Source organism: Pongo pygmaeus, chromosome 16 (genome assembly GCF_028885625.2).
Source record: "Pongo pygmaeus isolate AG05252 chromosome 16, NHGRI_mPonPyg2-v2.0_pri, whole genome shotgun sequence".
Taxonomy (NCBI): domain Eukaryota; kingdom Metazoa; phylum Chordata; class Mammalia; order Primates; family Hominidae; genus Pongo; species Pongo pygmaeus.
Window position 1 is genome coordinate 107153092 of NC_072389.2, and position 26077 is coordinate 107179168.

General features: G+C 48.6%; 1 protein-coding gene across 3 annotated transcripts in view; it reads right to left on the reverse strand.

Moving 5' to 3' along the window:
- Window positions 1-26077, reverse strand: part of PCSK6 (proprotein convertase subtilisin/kexin type 6) — a 190645-nt gene that overhangs the window by 66069 nt on the left and 98499 nt on the right. For all 3 annotated transcript variants that reach the window (XM_054450431.2, XM_054450429.2, XM_054450430.2), the window contains 4 exons: window positions 21563-21666; window positions 19349-19466; window positions 7601-7789; window positions 3469-3605 (listed from right to left, as the gene is read on the reverse strand). In XM_054450431.2, the coding sequence (XP_054306406.2) occupies window positions 3469-3605; window positions 7601-7789; window positions 19349-19466; window positions 21563-21666 (548 nt within the window). The remainder of the gene's footprint in view (window positions 1-3468; window positions 3606-7600; window positions 7790-19348; window positions 19467-21562; window positions 21667-26077) is intronic.

The following is a 26077-nucleotide window of genomic DNA, read 5'->3' on the forward strand; positions in this document are numbered from 1 at the left end:
GCTAAGTGACTTGCCAAGTTCACAGGTATTTGTAAGAGTTAGAGCCAGCATCTACCCCCAGGGAGAAGGGCTCCTGAGCCCACAGTCTTAACCACTGCACCCTGTGGTCCCCAGAGACGGTGCTTAGTTTGTTAGAACCATAGACCCTGGCTTTAACAACCTGGGGAGGACAGAGATGGGACCATAGGCTTGGGCAGTGTGGAAATGGTGGGGGACCCTGACAAGTCCCGGTTTTTTGTGCAGTGGATGGGAGTGGGCTGGGAGTGAGCCAGTGATGGCCATGGCAGGCAGCTTGTTCTGCCAGCTTTGCCATAAAGGGGAGCAGAGAAGTGGGTGGCGGCAGGAGGGGATGTGGACTCAGGGGAGAGGCATCAGTGCACGCATGTTGGCCTAACAGGAAGGGGAAAGAGAAGAATGCATGAGGTGCATGAGAAAGGCTGCTTGCAGCGGCACAGTTCCACGGGGGATTGACTGTCCCCTTGAAGCTGCCCTGGGACATAGGTGGGGCTCGTTGTATTCGGCTCATGACACAGAGTAAAGATCACAGGCCTAGAGTGATAAATGGTGTGCCCGGTTTCCAGGGCTATGCCATGAGGACACAAGAGCAGTAGCCCCAGCCTCCACGTGCTCTCCTGCATACAGCACCAGCCTCCCAGGCAAGCAGGCCATGCAGGCTGGCATGAGAACTCTGCCTTGTGCCACGAAGCAGTGAATGCTTGAGGATGCAGCTGGCACGAGGAGTCGACGTTTTAACACTAGGCCAATACACTTTGGGGCTTTTAAAAGAAAGAATTTAGGAGCTTCCACTTTTAAAATGTGTAAATTTCAGTCATTTAAAATTTTACATTTTTGTATTTTTAGGATTTGTTATAACACTTGTTTTTTTTTTTTGAGATGGAGTCTCGCTCTGTCACCCAGGCTGGAGTGCAGTGGTGCGATCTCGGCTCACTGTAAGCTCCGCCTCCCGGGTTCACGCCATTCTCCTGCCTCAGCCTCCCTAAGAGCTGGGACTACAGGCGCCCGCCACCACGCCTGGCTGATTTTTTTTTTTTTTTTGGATTTTTAGTAGAGATGGGGTTTCACCGTATTAGCCAGGATGGTCTCGATCTCCTGACCTCGTGATCCACCTGCCTCGGCCTCCCAAAGTGCTGGGATTACAGGCGTGAGCCACCGTGCCCGGACAACGCTTTCTTAAAATAGTTATTTACTATTTTAAAACCAGAAAGAATACAACTGGGGGAGGTCCCAGATCCCTGTAGATGACTTGATGACTTAAAGTCAATTTTCCGCATAAGGCAAGTCAACACTCTTCTTTTCTCCTAAAACTGTGCTATTCCAAATGGAATGGTTTTCTTAATTTTGCTTTTGGATTGTTGATGGAGAACTGGAAAAGAACCAGGGCAGGGGAAGGTTCTCATGCACTCCTAGGGTGACCAAGAAGCAGACTGCATCTTCACAGAAAAGGGCACAGGGAATGACAGAACAGTGAAAGCAAACCTTGAGGAAACTCGCCCATAGAAAAGCAAAATCCCAGCACATTCTGTAAATGTTACTATGCATTCGACCCAGAGAACAAAGACAGGTGTTTATAGACCTTTGTGGGTAACTGCAAAGTAAGATGTGCTGATTATTCCAGTTTTCTTTCCTGGTTGTAACCCCATTACCTAGATCACAGTTTGGTACTTAATAAAGATTGGTTAAATAAATGATTGATCATTAAGTAAAAGGGATTTAAAAGGGTACAAGAATTACCAGAGAAATAAACAATCCAAAAGAAAAATTAAGAAAACCATTCCATTTGCAATAGCATAAAAATAATAAAATACTTAGGAACAACTTCCACCAAGGAGGCGAAAGACATATACTCAACACTACAAAAAACACTGCTAAACAAAATTAAAGAAGAGCTAATAAACAGAAAAATATCCCACGTTTATGGACTGGAAGACAATATTGTTAATGTGGAAATATTCCCCAAAATGATCTACATATCCAATCTCTATCAAAATTCCAACTACCTTTTAAAAAAGAAATGTACAAGCTTATCTTAAAATTCATACGGAATTACATGGGACACAAAATAGCCAAAACAATCTTGAGAAAGAACCACCAAGTTGGAGGACTTGCACTTTCTGATTTCAAAACTTACTACAAAGCTACAGTGATCAAAACAATACGGTACTGACTCCATGATAGATATATAGACCAACGGAACAGAATCGAGAGTGCGGAAACGAACCTCTCTTCTGTGGTCACAGTTGATTTGCAACAGGAGTCTCAAGATCACCTAACGGGTAAAGAATGTATTTTTCAACAAGTGGTGCTGGAACAAGTGGGTAAAAAAGAATGAGTTTGGACCCCTACTTCACACCATATACAAAAATAATTCAAAATGGATCAAAGACCTACATGTAAGAGCTATAACACTCTTAAAAGGAAACACAGGAGTAAATCTCTGTGACCTTGGGTTAGGCAATGGTTTCTCAGGTGTGACACCAAGAGCACAAGCAACAGAAGAAAAAATAAACTGAATTTCATCAAAATTTAAAACTTTTGTGCATCAAGGTGCACCATCATGCAATTGAGGAACCACAGATACCACTTCACACCTACTAGAACGCTTATAATTTTTTAAAAAGCAGAGAATATTAAGTGTTAACGAGAATGTGAAGGAGCTGGACCTCTCATACGTTGCTGGCAGGAATGTAAAAGGGTGCAGCCAACGTGGAAGACAGTTTGGCTGTTCCTCAAAATGTTCAACATAGAGTTACCATATGACCTGACAATTCCAATCTTAGATATACACCCACGAGAAACAAAAACATAGGTCCACAAAAAAACTTGTACGTGAATCCTCATAGCCATCCTATTTGTAACAGCTAAAGGTAGAAACAACCCAACATCCATAACAGGTGAATGAATAAACAGGATGTCATCAATCTGACAATGGAATACTGTTCAGCCATAAAAGTCAATCCAACAATGGATTGTTCAGCCATAAGAGTACTGAAGTTTTGATGCGTACTACAATATGGAAAAACTCTGAAAACATCATGCTAAGTGAAAGAAGCCAGACACAAAAGGCCAGGTGTTGTATTATTTCATTTATATGAAATGTCCAGGAGAGGCAAATCCAAAGAAACGGTAAGTGGATTAGAGGTTGCCAGGAGCTGGGAGGGGAGGAGGGAATGGGGAGCGGCTGCTTCATGCGTATGGGGTTTCTTTTTGTGGGGATGAAAACATTCTGGAATTAGATAGTGGTGACAGTTACACAACACTGTGAATGGACTAAAAGCCACTGAAACGTACACTTAAAAATAATTAAAATGGTCAATTTTCTGTTATGGAAATTCTACCTCTACAAAACAAAACAAAGAATTATCAGAGACTCCGTAGTTAAATAAGGCCCAGAGGTAAAAAGAGGGTTGAGATACAAAAGCTGTCATGAGATTCCCAAGAGCCACTGACCTTGCTTCTCTGGGTTGCGGACCTGGGATGGCAGGTCTTGGATTTCCAAGGTCCACTGCCCTTCAGCCTTTTCTCCCCAGCAGTGGACAGTCATGAATTCCCAGTTTGTAAACCCTTCATTGGAAAGATCCAGCAACCTGCAATTGGAGACGTGGTGTCAGAAAATGAAGGTGCTGGCACCGAGCGGCTGGGCGGGGGGACTGGCCAGGGAGGGCTCTCAGGGGACTGTAGGATCTGGCTGGACCCCCAGGGTAGCAGGGGTCTGGCCCCAGCCAACCTGAGGGCAAAGGGCACAGTGAGATGGGACTGTCTTTAAGCTCTTACACAGACTATCTCCTCCATCACCTCCTTGAACCTCCCTAACATTCTGAGAGGAAGGCAGGCAGGCAGGTTTCATATAACCCGGTGAAAGATGTTTACAAGCTCACCAACAAACGCCCCCAGTCCCAACAATTTCCTGCAGAAGGTGGTTGGCTCCTTCCCACCCAGAAACAATCTTACAAAGCCCATAACTCCAGTGCCTGGATGCAGGAGAGCAGACAGGGGCGGGGGCCCCCCTGGGTACCTTCACTGAAGCCTAGAGAGTGCTCACTAAGGACGCCCTTTGAAAGTGCTTGTTTGTGGAAGAATGAAACTTCCATGTTTGACTTCCAGCCAGCTGTGTGCACTGTTCTCTGGAAGACACTAATAAGGAAAGAGGAGCAGCTACTCAAGCTTGTGGGGAAAGTTCTGTCCCTTCACCTCCAGGGCTGATCCAGTCTCAACAGGGGCATTTGGGGGAGATGATGATGGCAGGGTTGGTTGCTTTTCAGTGGGAATGGGAGGGACCCGTGGAGAGCCGGGAGGAGGAGACGGCTCCCGCACCCCCAGCAGTCCCCTCCTTGCAAGTCCTGATGAGCCTCCCCTTGCCCTTCCCAACTCGAAGGCCTTTCCCAACTGTACCCTTGAGCCCCTGGGCCTTCTGCCTCACACTCGGTTTAGGCAGAAACAGGAAACAACTAATCAACATCCAATCTCTTCCTGCACCCAGTGCCATCCTCAGAAGTGGCTCTTTCCGTAATGGAATCAAGTCTAGGTTTTTCCCTCTTATTCTTTCTTCATAGTCTAATTTTCTATCTTGATTTTGGAATAAACATTTTTTTTTAACATAGGCATCTTTATTGCTCATCAGAAATTGAAATACATAAGTTCTGAATGATGTAAGATTCAATTTCCAATCTGGGGGTTCTCTGAACACTCAGTGTAGGAAAATGTTTATCTAGGGAACATTCTTTGCAATGGAGAAGAGTGAGAGGGAAGCATCCTGTGCTTTCTTCTAAGAAATGGCAAAGGTCAAGGCTGATTTGCACACTCAGTGCCAAGCTGAACCCAACACACTGGGGACAGAACAAGGACAAACTGTCTTTTAAGGGCTGAGGTGCTCAGGCACATCAATGGCTTCTTAGTGAAGAAACTGGCAACCTGATAAAGCTGCCAAATTAAGTAAGATGTGCAGTAGGATAGGAGGTCATTGATCCTAAAACAAAATTCTTGATATAATCACAAAATCTGCCTTGGAAAAAAACCAAAGTCCCAAGACTCAGATGACAGCTGGAGTAGCCTCAGGGTAGTTTTTTTTTGTTTTTTGTTTTTGAGACAGACTCTTTTTCTGTCACCCAGGCTGGAGTGCAGAGGCATGACCTCAGCTCACTGCAACCTCCGCCTCCCGGCTTCAGGTGATTCTCTTGCCTCAGCCTCCCAAGTAGCTGGGATCACAGGCGCGTGCCACCACGCCCAGCTAATTTTTGTATTTTTAGTAGAGACAAGGTTTCACCATGTTGGCCAGGTTGGTCTCGAACTCCTGACCTCAGGTGATCCACCCACCTTGGCCCCTCAGAGTGCTGGGATTACAGGTGTGAGCCACCCTTCCTGGGCTAGGGTAGTTTTTTAAAATGCTTGATGGCACAAGGACAGCACTACCCAGCCAAGGGGTGGCTCCCAATAGGCCTGGCAGGACCTGCCCTCTATTATCCCAAGGGCGCAACACCGGGCAGCAGCAGGAGGAGGAAAGTTTCCAGGGAAGGGAAACAGGGCCTTAGGGGAGCAGGAGAGGGGAGGCTGGGGCACCAGAAGGTTCTTGTGGGTCAGGTAGCTGGACGTAAGCAGGACATGTAGGGCAACCAGGCCCCTGCGCCAGGGATGATGCCAAACATTTTAATCTACATATATTATCACACTCAAGTCTTGTAACAGTCCTAATGTTTACAGATAAGTGAAGTGACATTTTCAGAGATGAGGAATAAAGAGAGGCAAAGTGACTGGCTCCTGGGAGCCCAGCCAGGAGTGGAAGAGCAGGGTACGGGCCGACTCTCCAGGGTCACTGCCACCCGCCTGCCTGCTACCTGCTGCCCCAGCCTCTAAGCCTCACCATAGGCTCTCGGTCACCTGGGCCTGCACCCAGCTCTGGCTCTGAGTCAGGGGTCACAAACCTGGGTGCCCCTAGGTGTGCAGCTGGAGTGAATGGAGAGCCCGTTGCTGGCCTCAGGGCTGCCAGCACGGAAAACATGGAGCACATGGACACACACTCGCCCACCTGCTCAGCTCCGGCCCAGTGCACACAGGAACATGGGGCTGGTGTCAGACAGCTTCCAACTTTCCAAGAAATGACAGAAATGAGGACTTTTAAAATCTTTAAGAGTTAGAAAAATAAAATAAAAAACACCACGGGGAGCAACATAGCATCAAAGGCTACAGCTTGTCCGCTGACACCGGAACTGCTCATGCCCGTGTAGCTTCCCACAGGCAGAGGCACAGCACGGCCTGGCCTCCCGGCAGGAGGGAGAGATGCCCCTGTGGCACTTGTGCTATGAAAGTAGAATGTGGGATGGGCTGAGCTTGGTGCCAGTGTCTGCCTCAGGGTTGATTCCAGTGCACCGAGGACAAAGCTGGACCTTTGGTCCAAAGGTGGCCACCGCCTGCTGCCACAGCTCCAGCCTGCCTACTGCAGAGAGACCAGGCTGCCGGGCAGTGCTGTGGGGGCACAGCACAGGCCCCAATCCTCTGGACAATGGCCCTGTCTGCCTTGCATTGCTGCTGAGTCAATTAGCCTGTCTCATACAAAGTGGCGGGGAGGGGAAGGGTTAAGCAAAGGACAACCCCCAACTTCTGCCTGGTTCCATCTGAGAGCCCGTTTCTGAATCTCTACAGCTCCCTATAGTCCACACAAGGGCCACAGCCTCAGGCAGGTCACCAAAGGAGTCAAGTGGGCCCAGAGTGGGTACGTGGGGATGGGGACCACACCCCAGTAGACAGAGCAGGCCTGGTCCTGGGGGGCTTCCTGCAGGCGATGCGGGCACAGTGCCAGTTCTAGTTTTTGAGAGAAGCTGGAAATGCTGATTTGTCCATGAAATCTCTTTTCTCTACCTCTTAGCTGGAAAGAGACAGAAGGTACCAGAACACCCTGGCCCCTCTTAAGTTCCTATAAACACCTTCATTCTAATTACCTGTAAGTCATATATTTGCATCAATGTATTTCCCCTTGTTTCTAAGTTTGTTAAAGAAATGACTCCATAGCCTCCCAAAAACCATGTACAAAGCTTTGGAATTCCTAGCCCCTGAGTGCAAGAGAAGTTGGCAGAGAGCAGCCTGGGAGCACCTTCCCCGCACACCACCCGAGCCTGTCTGTATTCCAGGGACAGGACCCTGCAGGGCAGCCCACAACTGGGTGGGAGAGCTGGCGGGGGGATAAACAATGCTCTCTGTGGTACACATGCTCGATTCAAAGGCCAATTGAATAGGATTAAAATGACCTTCAATGCACTTCTAAGCAATGAAGGCATAGCCAGAATTCCACAAATCCCTCCGCTAAACAACAAAACAAAACGAAACAACAACTCTTTTGTCACTTCTCTCTGAAACGGAAAGTTTTACAGGACCTTTTGGAAGGCAAGGTTTCAGGGAGCAACTTTTAAGGTTTTTGGGGCCTACATGCAAGGGTCTCCAAGAGAAAGGAAGCTGCCAGCAGAACCAGTGGGAGCCCCCAATGCCAGAGGGCCTTGCAGAGACACTGTGGGCCCAAGACTGGACAGAAGCTCTTGTGCAGTGTCAATCTCAGTGAGCCCTAGCCCCCATCCCCACGCCTGCCTCGCCTTACCTCTTTGCCAAAAGTTGAGACTTGGTTCCCGAGGGAGAAATCAGGTAGATCTGGAGGTCTCCTCGGCGTGGGTGCGAGATGGAGATGCGAACCACCACATGCTCCAAGTAGACCACCCGCTGGTCCGAGTGCTCCGCGCAGGCGCTGGTCAGGGCCGTAGTCCGCAGCACCTGCACTAAGGGGATGCTCCTGGGGGAGGAGGGAGGGCTCAGCACTCGGCACCGGAATCACGAAGTCTCACCCACACAGCCAGGAGCTCCAGCGCCCGTCCACTCTGTCCCCGCTGCAGCCTCAGGGCCCTGGGGGCCCCAGGGAGTCGCAGCAGCCTCTGAATGCCTCACGCGGTGCTCCACTGTGAACTTTATCACCTGTCCTGAAGACGTTTATGCCTCTGGAATTTGCTTACAGAGATTTAAAAGACGGTTCGGCTGGGCACTGTGGTTCACGCCTTTAATCCCAGCTCTTTGGGAGGCCGAGGCACCGCCTGACACCGCTCCAGCTTGCTTACAGTGGAGAGACCAGGCTGCTGGGCAGTGCTGTGGGGTGCACAGCACAGGCCCCATTCCTCTGGACGATGGCCCTGTCTGCCTTGCATTGCTGCTGAGTCAATTACTCTGTCTTATACAAAGTGGGGGGAGGGGGAGGGCAGATCACAAGGTCAGGAGTTTGAGACCAGCCTGGCCAATATGTTGAAACCCTGTCTACTAAAAATACAAAAATTAGCTGGGTATGGTGGCAGGTGTCTGTAATCCCAGCTACTCGGGAGGCTGAGGCAGGAGAATCGCTTGAACCCAGGAGGCGGAGGTTGCAGTGAGCCGAGATCGTACCACTGCACTCCAGCCTGGGAGACAGAGCGAGACTCCATCTCAAAAATAAAATAAAATAAAAGATGAGTTCTTGGGCAGACTCGGGTGAATGTCCCCAGGGATGGGCTCCCTTTGGTGACCAGAAGGTGACTTCTCCTCGGTGGCATTTGGCCAGCTCATTTCTCAGTTGCCCTAGTACGACCTCTATGGACAGGTACACTAAAAGGCCAGACCTCACCACACTGCAATATGTGCATGTAAGAAACCTGTCCTTGGACCCCCTAAATATATAAAAATAATTAAATGTTTTAACAAACAAACAAATAAAAAATCCCACTACTTTGTTTCAAAGACTAGCATTGAAAATAGAAGTCACAATGCCAAATAACAGCAATCAGCAAACATTTCCCAAGCTGACTGTGCACTGAGCATAAGGCACTGGCCTGAGAATTTCCAAGGATTAACCCATTTAATCCAGAGGGAAATTAAGGACTGCACCCAAGGTGCAGCTAATGGGGGGAAGAGCTGGGAGTTGGGGCCCCACAGCCCACGCCTCCGCCTCCAGGCCTCGCTGCCTCCACCTCCAGGCCTCGCTGCCTCCACCTCCAGGCCTCGCTGCCTCAAATGGAAGCTTGCATGGACCCACAGTCGAGGACACAGCTCGGAGTTCGGAGGCTGCCCTCTCATGCTGATCGAGGGTGCCAAGCTTGTGTGCTCCCAACTCTCCTGCAGGAAGCCGGGGTCCCCTCACTTTCCTGCCCTGTAATGGAAATGGACGATGGTCCCCTTTACAAACTCAGGGCAGCTTTACCATATGGGATGGAGTCTGAGGATAAAAACAAAGTCTCAATCATTCAAGACTCCTTTCTACTAGAATTTTCTGACATACTCCCCAGACCAAGCAGATACAAAATCTGTACCCCAAGGCTGCTCCTGTGTCCAGGCTGGACCATCCCGCCGATTCCAGGCCACTAGGGTTCACGCCTCCTTGAACTCAGCCCTGCACCCACCCCAGTGATCTGCAGCTGAAGAAATATGGCATTCTGTGGTCCAGACCCACCGCCGCCCAGCAGCACATTAATAATTCCCCACCACACGACCGGCACTCGGCTTATTACGGGGAGCGCTTTTCCCATTATGCCTGGACTCTCCTCCCGGGAGGCGTGAGGCGTTCTGCTCAGAGCCTCTCAGGAGTTACACTGCTTGGCTCTACTGGGTCTGAGTCATAAAAAACAATCAAAACAGTTAGAAACAGTGACGTAATTCCCTCGGAGACTCTGTAAATATTTGAAAACATGCTTTGCATGCACCATAAATTGATTTAGAGATGCTGACTTCCTTCATTGCCTTCTCCCAAGCTGTACTGCCAGTGTTTACTGGTCAGCAGCCCCCGCTGCGGTCGATGCTGAACACAACAGAAGGCTCTGGAGAGTTCCAGGTCCTGCAGGGCCCATGTGTATCTCCAGGTGAGTGTCCCCCCTCCCCCACCTTCACCCCACACTAAGAATGCAAGGTGGGTGCGTTGGGGAGAAGCAAGGTGTGGAGGCAGAGAAACACCTAGGCCGGCAGACTTACTCAGTGCTCCCCTGGGGCTTCAAAACGTAGCTCCCAGTCAACCCCAAGAACCAGGAATAACCCTACACTCTCATACTTCAACACCTTTCCAGTGCTGAATAGCAAGATCACGGGAAAACAGACACAAAAGCCTTAACCAAGTTGAAGACACGGTCCCCACACTCTAACCAATCGCTCATCGGCAGGGGAAGTGATCAATCTGCTCTAGAAATAGACCTGGAATCCTTGTGAAGAAGCTTTAATCCCATTGATAAAGCACAGGGATGAGAGAACAGGAGCGGGGTAATTACAAGTGAAAGACAACCAAGCCCCACCCCTCACCTGCCCTGCCACTCCGAGCCCCACCCACAGAGCGAACACGTAGAAAAAAAAAGTCATTTCAGAGTATGAAAGTCTCTTGCATCTGACTTTTTTATTCCTGCTAAGGGACTCCAGCCACTGCATAAAGAAGGCTGGCTTGGGTGCGATCCTCCACCAGCCCCACTGCTGCCTGCAGGGAGGCTGGCTGGGGGCGGGAGCACCCAGCTCCTGCAGGAGTTAATGGCCTCACTTGGTTTGGTTTTCAAAGCCAAGCCCTTACCTTCACCTGGGGGCTAGGAGCCCAGTGGCCTCCTGGAACAAGGCTAACTGTAACAATTAGTTTTTATGTGAAATCTCTTAACTGCTAAATCACTCAGTTACAGGCCACCAGGACTCCTCATTCCTGTAAGTTCTGGGGCAGCGCGTGAGCCCAGGACAGCTATTACAGGAGGGCACGCTGCCACCTTCCTGACATGCAGTTGTCTCCCCACACATTTTATTTCTGTGGTTGCTACTGAAACCATTAACCTCACATCCCCAATTAGAGTGCTTTTATTAAGAAGAGAAATAAAAGAGGAGGCTTCAAAATGTTTCATGATCGTTGTGCTCGAATTTTTCTGTATTTCAGGTAGAAACTCCAGGAAGAAAATAAGGAAGCCACCTATCAAAAGTCATCACTTCAAAAAATTAACTCCAAGACAGAAAGTAGAACAGTCAATGAAAAAAATAGAAGTGGTTCTCCACTCTACAGTTATTTCTAAGGTAACACTGAAAATGCAAGTCGACTGCCAAGTAATTTATTTTTCAAGTTAAACAATGTGCAGAGATTATCACTGTCACATGAATACAGCTACATTGTACTTTAATGATGAAAATTGATTTAGAAAGATCTTAAAGTCCCCAGAATAACTGAAAAGTGTCTTCTGCTATTAACTTCTGAAATTGGGGTCTATGTACATAAAGCCATCTTCCTGGGACCCTAAGGGATTCCAAGGAGTTAACTGATCCTGCAGGACCTGCCTGGAGACCGAGCGTTGTTAAAACCTGGGAGATGGCCAGACTTGGAAAAGATCTCTAATGACAGCAAATGCCACGTGCCACGGAGCCACATTTCAACGTTAATTACTCTGGTACTTCAGATGTTCTCCATTCATCCTAAATGCTCTCCAACTGCTTCCTTCTCCTGAGGAGGTGAAGGCTCACCGACAGCAGCCACCCTGCTGACTTCCTAGGAACTCCAGACCACAGATATGTTGGCCTCCTCCTATTATTTTTCCAATGCATAATACTATCTAATAGCAAAAATAAATATTTTCAAGTAACCAAGTGCCAGGGGAAGCAGGAAGGCGGGCCACAGGCTGAAACCCTCCGCCTCCAGCTCTCCACTTTTCCTGTTCTACCTGGGAAGCTACTCCATGTCAGTATTTCTCACTCCCTCCTTGAAGCCCTCTCCCCAGCTTGGCTTCCTGGACCAACCCGGATCCTTGCACAAAGCACTTGCTTTGCTCCTCACTGAGCCCATGACTGTTCTAGGGCCAGGTTGAGAGACTCTCCAGAATCAGGAGCCAGCAGCATCCTGCCAGCTGCTGCGCTGGCACCTGGCTTGGGGAGGAGAGGCTAAAGAACTGAGGCCCATTACAGCAGAAGGTCATCCAGGAAACCCTTTCACAGATCCGCTAATGGGAGTGAGTGGAGTGGCAAGAGTTAATTGGGACAGACTTGCTAAATTAAGCAATGGGAAAGCCAGCAGGTCTGTCGGAGGGCACAGAGCACCTGTGTGAAGGTGGCAAGAGGCTTCTAGGTCACTTCTCAGAGCTGTGTTCCAGGATGCGTGCTCTCAACAAGATGGCCTTTAGGCTCTGAGGTTAGCTGCTTCATTCATCTGTGTGCATCCTTATTCATATGAGTTCAGACTGAGAATTTTCCTCACATGAAATTGCATTTTTTTTTTTTTTGAGATGGAGTCTCACTCTGTCCCCAGGCTGGAGTGCAGTGGCGCAATCTCAGCTTACTGTAACCTCTGCCTCCTGGGTTCAAGCAATTCTCCTGCCTCAGACTCCTGAGTAGCTGGGACTACAGGCATGTGCCACCACGCCCGGCCAATTCTTGTATTTTTAGTAGAGACGGGGTTTCCCTGTGTTGGCCAGGCTGGTCTCAAACTCCTGACCTTAGAAGATCCACCCGCCTCGGCCTCCCAAACTGTTGAGATTACAGGCGTGAGCCACCGTGCCCAGCCAAAATTACTTTTGATGATCAAACCATAGCATATCACTTAGGTGAGAAATAAAATTTAACAAAAAAAAAGCGAATCCAGTACATTAACTTACACGATGCTGTCCACAATTAATTGGGTCATAAGGGGCTTTAATATGTAATGCTTAAATTTACAGCACACTTTTTCTTCTATGTTAAATCAGGGGACTGAATTAGCTGGCTTTAAAGATGCCTTCCAATTCCAACAGTCTACAATTCAACCCGAAGGGGAGTAAAAGAGAAAATAAAATATACAGTCAATCCTCATTATTCACATATGCTGTATTTGCATATTCACCTACAGCTGACATTTATTTGTATCCCCCAAACTAACACTTGTGGCACTTTGGTGTCATGTGCAGATGTGCGCAGAGTGGCAACATAATGAGTCCCCCAATGAGCACACTCCCAGCTGAGGCCAAACAAGGCAACACTGCCTGTTGGTGCAGCTCTCATGCCGTAAATAAGTGTCCGTTTCTGGCCAGGTGCGGTGGTTCACGGCTGCAATCCCAGCACTTTGAGAGGCTGAGGTGGGCAGATCACTTGAGGTCAGGAGTTTGAGACCAGCCTGGCCAACATGGTGAAAGCCCGTCTCTACTAAAAATACAAAATTAGCCGGGTGTGGTGGCGTGTGCCTGTAATCCCAGCTACTCAGGAGGCTGAGGCAAGACCATTGCTTGAACCTGGGAGGCGGAGCTTGCAGTGAGCCGGGATCGCGCCACTGCACTCCAGCCTGGGTAACAGAGTGAGACTCCATCTCAAATAAAAACAAGTGTCTGTTTCACAGTGTATTTTTCACATTTTTGTGCTGTTTTTTGTTTTTTAGAGGCAGGGTCTCACTCTGTCACCCAGGCTGGAGTACAGTGGTGCAATCCAAGCTCACTGGAGCCTTGAACTCCTGGGCTCAAGCGATCCTCCCACCTCAGCCTCCCAAGTAGCTAGGACTACAGGTGCAAACCACCATGCCTGGCTCTGTGCTTTCCTGTTGGTGAATTCAGTGTTTGATCTGGCCCCAAGTGCAGTGCTGAAGCACTGTCTAGTGTCAAATAGCACGAGAAAGCTGAGACGTGCCTTACGGAGAAAACACATGTGTAAGACAAGCTTTGTTCCAGCAACGAGCGCTGGTGCTGTCAGCTGTGAGTCTAAAGTGAATGAATCAATAATCTATGTTAAATAAGCTGTCTTTAAACACATACACATAAAACAAGGTCTCTATTGACAGCCTGGCAAAAATGTGACCGGAGGCTCACAGGAACTTAACCCTGTATCTCTCCTAGGAATAATGCTTCAGTATTTGCTAATTCAGTGTTCGTGGTCACTTTGGAGAACAGTACCATGAATAGGGAGAATCAACTGTATTCAAATTCAAATCCTAATTTTAGAAATAAGTAGCCCTTACAATCTGGGGAAAACAAGTTTGCTTCAAAACTAAGCCAGGAAGGGAAAGGGCGGCAGGAACACCGCCAGCTGGTTAAGTTTGCTCGCAGCTACAAGGGGTAGCAGCAGGCAGGAAAAGTGTTGTGGGCCCACTGTGGTTACCCCCAGGGCGGGACTGCACAGCACCCCACAGATATTCTGAGGACACCCAGGCATGCTCTATGTAACAACAGCCCAAGAGGAGAAACCAGGAATAAGGGCCTCCTGTGCTACCCAGGTGTACACAGAGGGCAGATGCCCTGGAGGGAGAGGCTGGGTAAGGTGAGGAGGGGATGGGAGGGTGGCAGAAATCTGCATATTCTGAGACAGCCCAAAGAAAGGAAGGGCTTTTGGCTTCCTAAAAAGATGTCAAATCAGGCTGTGTGCTTGAGCACAGTAGGGAGCTGGGCTGACCTGTGTCTGATACGCACAGGCACTCCATCAGGCCGCTGGGCTCCTGGCCTCACCTGCTTGCCCAGCTGACCTGCCGCAGATGAGCCGCCAGCAGCTGTGCTTTTAGGCACTGGCACCTGGCCAAGGCTGGATGAAGCTCTGGGCAGCCAGGATCAGGGCACTTTATCATCCCTGGAGGTGGCGCGCCCAGCCAGCTCCTGGCACAGAGGTCAAAGAGGTGAGGTCTTCTAACGGGTGGGCAGGTCACTCTACTTGTCTCAGTATTGCCTGAGTTCCTACCTAGGGGGGCAAGGTGGACTCTGGAGACAAGCAGCCTGCGGGAGCAGTTCAACCTGGCAGCACCCCACCTCTGGGCCTAAGTTCCTAACTCCTTTGTGCCTCCATTTCTTCCTCTATAAAATGGGGATAAAGATAGAACTCCAACCGCACATGTTTATTGGGGACTTTTTTATAAAGTGCTTAGAGCAATGCCTGGTACACAGTAAGTGCCTTTATAATCACCATCCAGTCTCTCTCATCCACAGCCATATGTCTTTATAAATAGAGTTGTTTTAAAATGACCACCATATGCAGTCTAGTTTCACGAAATTCCAGAAAAGTAGGTGATATGTGGATAATCCAGAGTTAATTCCTGAACATCTATAAAAAGATTATCTGCTCTACAGATAATTCCTGATAGTCAAAGCAACGCATTGGCTTTTGGGTTTGAAGTATCTTGTGTGGGTGTGGGTGTATGACAGAGTTCATTAAAAGACAGGCCAAGCTAAACTGTAAGCTCTGTCTGGACAGTAACCTTCCAAACCAGCACAAACTAAAGATGTGCAGGTAAGTTATTGCTTCGTGTTGGTTTAAAAGACCCTGTTGGTCTTCCCAGCATTGAGGTGGGGGTCATCCATATCATAAACTGTTTCCCAGGAGCCTGGATTTTCAAAGCAGCGACAGAAGTACTGGCTAGAAAAATCAAGAGTCAAAGAGGATATTTAATAGCTGGGCCTCTATTTCATTTGTTGGAATAATACTAAGCTTAATTTTCTTTTTCATTTGAAGAAAAGATATACAATATCAACTTTATCCTTCTATTTAATACACACAGATTTTAAAATCATTTTGCACAGGCAGATGCCACTGGTCATGATCCTATGTACCTTCGTTTAATTGACAAAGGTTCTAAACAGATGGAAACCATTTGTGCCCAGGAGTAGGTCAATGTGCCTCTCGTCTACAGTTTGACGATCACGACAGAGGCCCAGGCACAGCTGGCACTTTCGTCCAGTGCTATCCTGGAGGACTCTAGCAAGTCACTCTCTTTTGCTAACAGTAGCTGTCATTCAGTTTAAGTGATTTCCTCTCGCCTCTGCATTTAGATTTAGCATTTCCTGAAAGCCGCCTATGATGGGCCCTACCCCGTGTGGGCTCCTGGAGGGGTGGCTCAGACATCACTACCTCAGTTCTGGGGTTCAGACTGTTCTAGGGCAGGGTAAACACCAGGCAGTAAAGACTGCCCAGCACGATCCCGTGGTGCCTTGGAGCAGGGGGCCTGGCTCCTTGATTCTTACCCAGGCCCAGCCCTACCTGAGGTCCTCTCTCTCCTGATTTTCTCTACCCTTCCAGGGACTTCTTATCTTTTGGGTGGATCCAGACACAGACAGGCTCAAACCCCACAGTCCCCAGATGTGCAGTGTCCAGGTGAGAAATGCCAACGTATCACTTGGGATCCCCTCTTGGCTAGTCCTTTTCACACCATGGATGGCCTTTTTTCAAGTGACGGAGCTGCCTCCTGAAGGGGACTGCGTCTGGTGGGTCTGGCATCGTGGCCCCAGCTCCTTCCTCTGCAGCCCTCACTGTGCTGTGCTGGTGGCCTTTCTGCACCTTTGGGCCTGAGCATGACTCGGGCAGGCAGGGGCTGTGATGCCAGCCACTGGGGCAGCGTTGGAGACAGCAGCTCAGCAGGGGGACACCATGGGTGACGGGGCACAATCTTTGCGCAGTCATTCGGGGGCACTGGATGCAATGCTAGTTTGGGAACACAGGCTGGGTGCACAGAAGGGACTTGCAGAAGGGGTGGCCCATTTGACTCTTCCTGTCAGTCACTGCCATGAGGACAGTCTCCCTGAACAATGACCATACCCCAGCCCAGGGCTGGGGGTAGACAGAGGTTTCCTGCCCCTGCACGTGACTAGAGGGGTGGACGTATGAACACCCCAGCCCCTCTCCCTCAGGACCATGTGTGACATTACCATAGACCTGACAGGTGTGGACACATGACCCAGCTAGAGGACTCCTGTACTTAACATCCAGTGAACACAGTTGTCTGACCTCTGGTCACACCAGGGTAGCATCCTCTCCTGTTCAAGAGAAAAGACAGTCACCATATCCCATGCAGTGCACACAGATGCACATGAGATGGTGTATGAAGAGGCGCACACACACTCTGTCTTCCCTCTTGCTCTGCTCTTCACCATGGGAAGCAGCTGAGGCAGGTTCAGGACATTCAGGAAGCTCTAGGGTTCCACCGAGAGGAAGAAATCAGGATGAGGCCAAGAGAGTAGACAGCTGGACCCAGAAATGTGCACGGAGAGGGGCAGTTAGAAGAAGACGGGAGAATGGCTGTGTGGGAACACTTCTTTTCATTTTCGGCCACGTGATCCTAGCAGCTGGGAACCCCGATGGGGAAAACTCGCACAGCTGTGGGGATACTCGCAGCTCAGGTGCAGATGACCCTGACAGTGGCAGAGCTGGCTGGAGCTCCCTGCCAGGAGGGGAGACCCCAGGTGGACGTGAGGCATCGAACTCTGCTTGGCAACACCACTCTCTCTGGAGGCCCTAATGTCCTCTGCAACAACCATGTTACACAGTTACGCAAGTGGTTTGATAAGCAAGTGGTGTGAGACGGTAGGCTGGCTGAATATTCCAGAAAGAGTCTGAAACCGCTAAAGGTAAAGATGACTTTTTTTTAGAAACAGAAGTCTGATTCTTCTCCTCCCGGAGTTTAGAGGGTCCTTACTTTCCTCAAAGGACAGGAACAATGTTACACTGTATGTTACGGTGGGTTCCCTCAACCTGTGCTGTCTAGACTCCGTGTGCTTTCACTTAAAAAACAAAATAAAATAAAAATAAAAACAACCACTCGCCACCTAGGCACCACTCTGCCATCTTAAAACGATTTCTGGCAGGAGAAGAATGCCCCATTCAGGAGCCGCCCTGACGGGGACACGAGCGGAGGCGCCGGGGCAGAGGGCAGCCCCCAGGTCAGGAACCAGACCCAGGAGCCCACCTCCCTCACCTAGCCTTGGAGGGTCCAGGCTGCAGGCGTTTTCCAGCAAACAAAGACAGAGAAGGCAAAACCTCCTTTATCTCAGAGACTCTCCCACTTTGTTTCAAATTTGACAGTCTCAGGCTCCTCAGAGAAACTGATGCCTTAAGAAGTCAAGACTGAGCCTTGTCGGGTGGCCGGGCGACCTACCGGGGCCTGGAGTGATCGCTCAGCGGTCAGTGTGCAATTAGCCACGGGAGAAAAAGGTAATTTTTCAATAGATCCTTCTGTGGCTATTCATCCAGCTGCTCAGCCAACACATACTCTCTGCATTCCTGCCATATGCAAGCCCTCCACCAGACACATTTTTCTCAACTATTTGTGGCAAAAGAGTGTATTACAAGAGTAGAGGCATATTCAAGGAAGAGCATCTAAAGAGAGTGATCTGTATTTGTTGATAAAGCAATATATCACTTTTAGTCATCCCATCATTTCTTTTTCAAACACACGTCTTCCAAAGGGAAGAAGTAGTTATGGGAAAAAATGCACTCCGTTCTGTATCAGATACAAGGCTCAGAGAAACACCGTTCTCCTTAAAAACAGCTGTGATGGCAGAACTGGAATAATCTGATTTTCTCTCCTAGTGGGCTAGGTAGGGTTCTTGCTTTCTGATTTACTTTACAGCTGATTTTTTTTTTTAAATAAAAATTTTGGCCAGGCACGGTGGCTCACGCCTGTAATCCCAGCACTTTGGGAGGCCAAGGTGGGTGGATCACCTGAGGTCAGGAGTTTGAGACCAGCCTGGCCAACATGGTGAAACCCCGTCTCTACTAAAAATACAAAAAAATTAGTTGGGCATGGTGGCGGGTGCCTGTAATCCCAGCTACTCGGGAGGCTGAGGCAGGAGGATGGCTTGAACACAGGAGGCGGAGGTTGCAGTAAGCCAGGATCATGCCACTGCACTCCAGCCTGGGCAACAAGAGCAAAACTCGGTCTCAATCAATCAATCAATCAATCAATCAATCAATGAACAAACATGACAGATTTAGAAAAACTTACTCCAAAGAGCAATTCTGGGTGTGCCCTGCTCATGAGAGAGAGATGAAGCCAGGGCCCTTCTGCTCAAGACTTGTTAAAAAAATCCCAGCGCTTAAGCCTTAAGAAGGTTGTACAGGACCAGATAAAAGCCACACAAAGCTGCTATGCACCGTGAATAATAAGCAGTACCCCACAACCTGCAACAAAGAAGGGGCTGACCCAGCTGCTCCTGCTCAGGCCCGCTGGATTCACACTGCAGACTCCCAGGGCCGGTTAGGCTGGGCTGGGGCTACAGCTCCGATCTGTAGCAGGTGGTGACAGAAAGGACACCTGCAGCTACTCCTCATTTCACCCTTCTGGGAGGAGCAGATTCCTGACTCGGTCTGATATGCTAAACATGGGTAAGAATTTCCAATACTAGGCTGAGCGGTTCAGGCTGAGGAACTGATCCCCTATCATGGAGCAATCTGCTACAAAAGGGGAAGAGGCCTCAAAACAGTGGTGGCTTAAGAAGTGATTCCCTTCCCAGCCGTACAATCCACAAGAGAAAATGCAGACATGTGCAGGCATGCACCGTGAACACGCACATGTGCACAGAACGCATGTGTGAACACCTCCCCCAGCCACACCTTACAAGAGTCAGCTCCAAACCCACATGCCTGAGGCGTCACCGATGCCACAGCAGAGCCTTACCTGGGTCTCTTGTCCGAGGCGGCCACACACATGTGCTGCGATGGTACTGCTGTCCACTTCTTTGCCTCCACAACGAGAGCTTCTGCGTCCACCAAACCAAATCCATAGAAATGGCTAACTGAAAAGACAGGCCCTTCAGAGCCAGGCTCTCCTGCCTCTTCCAGGAAGGGAGCAAGGCTGGCTCTTGCATCTGCCGGGCCCCACGGAGGACAGATGGACTATAAGACTCGAGGTCTCCTGGGGGCCCCAGGCTGCAGGATGGGTCCCTCTGAGGGCTGCTCAAAGGTCCCAGCTGCCTCTCTCTCTCTGAAACCAACTCCTTCTGTTAAATTTAGGAGTCTGGGTCAGGAAACACGTCCCGCTTTGGTACAGAGTAGAAGTGCTGAGAAGGTCTAGGACTTTCTTTTTTTGAGACAAGGACAGGTTTCTTTACATTAAAAGGGCTTGTCAGCATCTATGCTCCCTGAATCTTAGACCAGACAAGAGAAACAAAATCTGAGACCTCTTGGTTCACACAATTACCACGTGCCCGAAATGCAATAACACAAGGCTGTACTCATCTTTTTTGCCATTTTATTTCCCTGCTGAGTTCCCAGAGCATTCCGGGAAAGCAGCATGGCACAGCACAGAGGCAGGCTTGCGAACTGGCCCGGTCCAGTATTTAATTTGGCCAGGGCAGGAGATTTTCAAAGTTTAATAAGAGGCAAGGTCAAGAACTACATACAATCTATTCTCCTATTTAATTAGGCCAAAATTGAAATGGAGGTCAGCTCTTGTTACAGCACACCACTATCACCGACATTCCTGCAAAACAAAGATGAACTAGGCCCAATCGATGTCCTCCTTATTAAAAGGAATGTCCCTCGGCACTTAGGGTAACTATGCTTGACCTATATTTTCCAGATAGTAGTATCAGACTTAGTGTCAAATTAGTTAGACCTGAGCTTCAGAAAAGGTTAAAAAAAGATTCCTCCCTAACATAAATACTACGGCCAAATGAAATATTTTTCAGTATACCTGATAAGAAGTTAGGCAAACAGGTCGGGCACAGTGGCTCACACCTGTAATCCCAGCACTTTGGGAGGCCAAGGCAGGTGGATCACGAGGTCAGGAGATCGAGACCAGCTTGGGCAACATGGTGAAACCCCGTCTCTACTAAAAATACAAAAATTAGCTGGGCGTGGTAGCAGGCACCTGTAATCCCAGCTAGTTGGGAGGGATTACTTAAAAGGAAGGAAAATCATTTGAACGTGGGAGGCAAAGGTTGCAGTGAGCCGAGATCGTGCCATTGCACTCCAGCTTGGGCAACAAGGCGAGACTCTGTCTCAAAAAAAAAAAAAAGTCAGGCAAACAAAGCACTGTCCTAAAATTACCTGCTTCAAAGGCCGCAGACAGCCGGCTTAACGAAGCCCTGACCATGGGTTGATTTCATGGTACCTAGGTCTGTACCAGGCTGGGCTGCGGGTAGAGGCTCCACTGTCCTATGCTTTACTTTTATGACATAGGGACTGGCCAACAGAAGTTTTACAGTTAGAAAGTAACTTACAAAACTATCTCAATGTCCTCATTGTACAGATGAGGACACTGAAGGCAAGTTTCAAAATCACAGAGCTACTCAGGGCTAAGGATGCAAGCTGCCCTTAGGTGGCACACAAACAGCGTTTATTTTAATAATTATGGATTTGTTTTAATGCACATTAGAAAAAATACATAACTACATACCAAACCTACGATTAGCTAGATGTAGTACAGTTTCCTTTTAAAATACATTTATGTCAAAAAAAAGTAGTGGGGGCAGTAATTTTTTTTTTAAGAGATGGAGTCCTGCTGTGTTGTCCAGGCTAGACTCAAATTCCTGGGCTCAGGCAATCCTCCTGCCTCAACTTCCCTAGTAGCTGGGACTATGGGCACACATCATTGCTCCTGGCTTAAAGAGAACTATGAGTAAATATTGGTATAGGTGGTGTCTCCGTGGCAAAAGTTATAGAGTTTAGGAGACCCTAGACTCTTGTGACCTGAGGGTTCTTCCGTAATGTCAGTGCGAGCTTCCAGGATACTTTTCTTAAATAGCTGCACATGTGTTTTAAATTCTTGTGACACACAATTAATAATAACAATTAATGCTATTTGGAGAGTCCTTTTAAGGAATTCACGACACCCCTTCCTATACATTCCAGGGTCACCCAATGGTCCACTAGAACGCCACTGCCGCACCTTTATGACCCGCGCCGTTCACTTTCCAGTCGCTCGCTTTCAGGTGGGCCGGCCGGGATGTCTTCACTAGCAGGTGCTGGACGTCCCTCCAGGTTAACTGGCTGCTGCAATGACACAACATACCCTAGAGTCCACACAGCTCAACAACAGCAACCACACAGGCCACTCAGAGGTAGGGGGTCGGGAGCCAACCCATGTCTGAACTGAGCAAACCCCTCAGGCTAAGGATTGCATTCCTTGGCGAGGGTTTATTTCACCACCTCTTTGTAAACAAGTTTCCAGCAACTAAATCCTGAGGGAAAAAAAGGTTCAATGGGTGACCTAAAATTCATAAGCATTAAAGCCTAGCCTTGCTGCCAAGCTCTGCTGGAGTTTGCCCAGAGCCATATGGGAAATTCTGAAAATACAAGACACTTAACATAATAGTAAATGTTTATTAAATACTTGGGGTTATTCTTCATTCTAAGCAAATACAACAGTGCATAAGAGTATGTTCAAACCATGATTGGCCGAGATTCCATCCTGTGTGGACCCGCTGGTGTAGATTATAATTCAAGATTTTAGTATATGATTCTAAATTTGCAAAATATTCTTTTTGGGGAAGTAGAAACATTTCATCAAAAGAATACAACATGCCACTAATGTAACTAAATACACAGATGATTTTTTTAAATTTCTAAGGCACATTTGCTCACCTCTGCTTTTTGTGTGTGAGACAGGGTCTCGCCCTGTTGCCCAGGCTGGAGTGCAGTGGTGTGATCTTGGCTCACTACAACCTCAACCTCTGGGCTCAAGCGACCTTCCTACCTCAGCCTCCCAAGTGGCTAGGACTGCAGGTGTGCACCACCACGCCCGGCTAATTTTTACATTTTTTGTAGAGACAAGGTCTTGCTATATTGCCCAGGCTGGTCTTGAATTCCTGGGTTCAAGCAATCCTCCTGCATTGGCTTCCCAAAGTGTTAGGATTACAGGTGTGAGCCACCACACCTGGCCCACCTTTTTTTTTTTTTTTTTTTAACACCTCTGAAATCCAGATCCATCTATGATCTGATACCTCTTATAAGCCCCTCTGCCCACAGCAACCGGGAACGGGTTACATTGCCTGGAGGTGCTGAACTTGGTGCTGTCTATTCACAGTGTCATTTCCAGGTCTAAACAACTCTCAGCCTAAAAGAACTCTTCAATAGTTACAAAAATTCTAAGAGATATGGATGTATTGTATAATGGTAGCACTTCTGGTTTCTGTGGTACATAAAAAGGGTACATCTTACAACTTTATGGCATCTTGGATTCGATTAAATATAGTATTTTTCATACTATCTGTACACAGAGAGTAGTAGAAAATAAGAGCATTGTTCCTTTCTTCTAATCAGTATTAATTGCTATGGAATCTGGATATTTGAACATACAAGCTTTCTGCGAGGCTGCATTAAAACATGGTAAAGATAACACCTACATGTGAATCAGTAATGAAAGGAATATATTTTTGCCCTATCAAACAGCTGAGTGAAAAGAAAGATGTATGGGCTCATGGTTCTGGCTGCAATTTGACAGATAAATATTTATAGATCTTTTATTCCTTTTTTAGTTGATTAAATTGACGCATACCTAGGACTTTCTACTCAATCAGAAAATTAACCAAGAATAAATTTACATCTCTCGAGTCCAAGACTCTCACTCCCTAATGTCACAAACACATACGCTTTCTTTCCAGACCATCTTCCCAGGGCTCGCTGGGATGGAGGTGACCAGAAGCACAAGCCCCAGGCTTATCTCAGTGCGTGTTTACTAGGAATGCACGCCGTGCCACAGGTGCTGCCTCAGGGAATGCGACCCTAGGAACACGGACTAAGTAAAATCGGGGGAGCTGCTGCAGCTGAGGGGGACTGGGGACGCAGAAGAGAGAGAGCTGCAGTGCCCAGCTGAGGGGGACTGGGGACGCAGAAGAGAGAGAGCTGCAGTGCCCAGCTGAGGGGGACTGGGGACGCAGAAGAGAGAATGCTGCAGTGCCCAGCTGAGGGGGGACTGGGGATGCAGAAGAGAGAGAGCTGAAGTGCCCAGCTGAGGGGGACTGGGGACGCAGAAGAGAGAGTGCTGCAGTGCCCAGCTGAGGGGGACTGGGGATGCAGAAGAGAGAGAGCTGAAGTGCCCAGCTGAGGGGGACTGGGGATGCAGAAGAGAGAGAGCTGCAGTGCCCAGCTGAGGGGGACTGGGGACGCAGAAGAGAGAGAGCTGAAGTGCCCAGCTGCCCCGCCCCCCCCAGTGGTGCCTGCTCGGATGTCACAGGCGTCTCTCAAGTGGCCCACTCTGTGAGTGGGTGTGCGAAGATGTACAGAACACAAAACTTGCCATTTCAACCATTTGTAAAGGTGCAGCTCAGTAGCATTAAGTACACTCACATTGCTCTGGTACTGCCACACCCACTTTCAGAACTTTTCACCACACCCAAACTGAACCTCTGTCCCATGGGACACTCAGTCCCCTTTGCTCCTTCTCCAGCCCCTGGCAGCCACCATGCTACTTTCTGTCTCTATGAGTTTGATAGCTCCAGGTCTTCATGTAAGTGGAACCACACGGGATTTGTCTTATTTCCCTCAGCACAATGTCCTTGAGAGGCCTTATCATAATCTGTATCCGAATCTCCTTCCTTTCAAGGCTGAATGATATTCCAGGTGTGTACAGAGCACACTTTGCTGATCTCTTCATCCATCGTGGACACTCAGGTTGCTCCCACTGTTCAGCAGTTGTGAACCAGCTGCCGTGAACATGGCTGGGCCAATATCTACCCGAGTCCCTGCTTTCAATTCTGGAGATCACCCACAAGTGGGATTGCTGGATCGTCTGGGGAGTCTGTTTAATTTTTTCAAGAAAGCGCTATACTGTTTCGTGTGGCGGCTGCTCTGCACACTCCCACCCTCTCCCCCCTTTGCCTGTTTTCCTACGAGAAGCTCACCCATGGCGTAAGTCTTGGGTATACCCCTTCCCTGGGCTCACCCTCTCCAGGCTCCAGCCCTGGCCTCCCCTGACTTCTCCAATGTGTTCTTGCTGCTCCTGGCTGGTCACTGGCTTCCTCACTCTCTCTCCCCGTCTGTGTCCAGTGGCTCAGTCTCCAGGCCTTTCCCTGCCAGGCACACCTGTTCTCCTCCTGCATCCACTAGCCTTCCTGCGGCCCACAAGCCAACCTCACTGTTAGGAGAGGATTCTGAGGCCTCGAGTAGCCCCTGGCCGTGCACCCTGGTAGAGAGGTCCCAGGTGCGGGCTTCACAGGTGCAGGCTTCACAGGTGCAGGCTTTGGAGTTCAGACAAGTGCTGACATGGCCACACCCCATGCTGCCCGTGCAACCTGGCAAGTTACTGCTGTGTGTCAGCAGGGCGTACTCGAAGATGGCTACAGCCAGTCCTCCTGGAAATCTTGAATTTAGGTGCCGGGATGACCTTTCGAGTGGAGGACAGAACGGGTCCAGGGAGTCAGAAAGTTAGGAACCATTTTCTTATGAAAAAAATCTATTTTATTTTTGACTCTAGCAATAAAATCACAAATATAACCGCATGGAAAATATGTCTAAGAGGATGTTGAAAATGTTTTTTGATGAAGAACGGATGTCTGAAAAGTACCAAGACTGTCCCAAAACCATGGGACTCCCTTTAGAGAATTCCAACACGTGTGGGTCTTCCTTCATTCTGGCTGCACGCTGTCTGGGGGCCCTCCCCAGACTCTCCGGGAGCATCTCCACCCAGAACCATCTGGCTTTGCCCCAGTTCCTTCCACAGCAGTAGTGAACAGACAGAGAAGGCGGCCTGAGGCCAACCTGCACAGGCGAGAGCTACCCCAGGCTGCAGATCTGCTCAACACAGGCTTTCAAATTCCAGACATCAACCGTTCCTTCCTTGACCAATCCTGTAAGTGTCAAATGCTCTAGATTGACATTGTTCCAAATGATGTTTGCCTGATCTGCCACCAGTATGTTTCTGAGGAGGAGCTAAAATGATGAGGAAGATGACTGTCTGAGCTTTCATGTGCCCACTGAACAAGTTTAAGGGGACAACGCGTCCCGGAGCAGGGTTTGTTTTCCATTTAGCTCTTTGCATGTTTCCAATAAGGAATGGAGGAAAATACAGCGCAAGGAAGGGTAAAGTATGCGAATGTGAGTTTCCACACAAGCAACTAATTATGAAGAATTTTTAAAAAGAGCCTCAGGACACAGAAGCTAACATTTTGGCCTGGAAATTAAAAATACCAAACTGTTTCTTTGTTACATTGGTAGCATTTGAGTGTTACGCTCAGTTTGTCTTGTGCAAATCCACATGCAAACATACGTAATTACAAGCATTGAGGCATCCCAACCATTCTTTTTGAGTTATTTAAAAACTCATCTACAACAGATGACTACTGCAGAGGGCTGGTTTGTTCTCTGCCAGTTTTGATGACTAAAGTACAATTTGGTTTTGACTCTATGACTGCATGTGCAGTTAACTTGCTTTTCTTTCTGAACCAACAACACATACACAACTCAA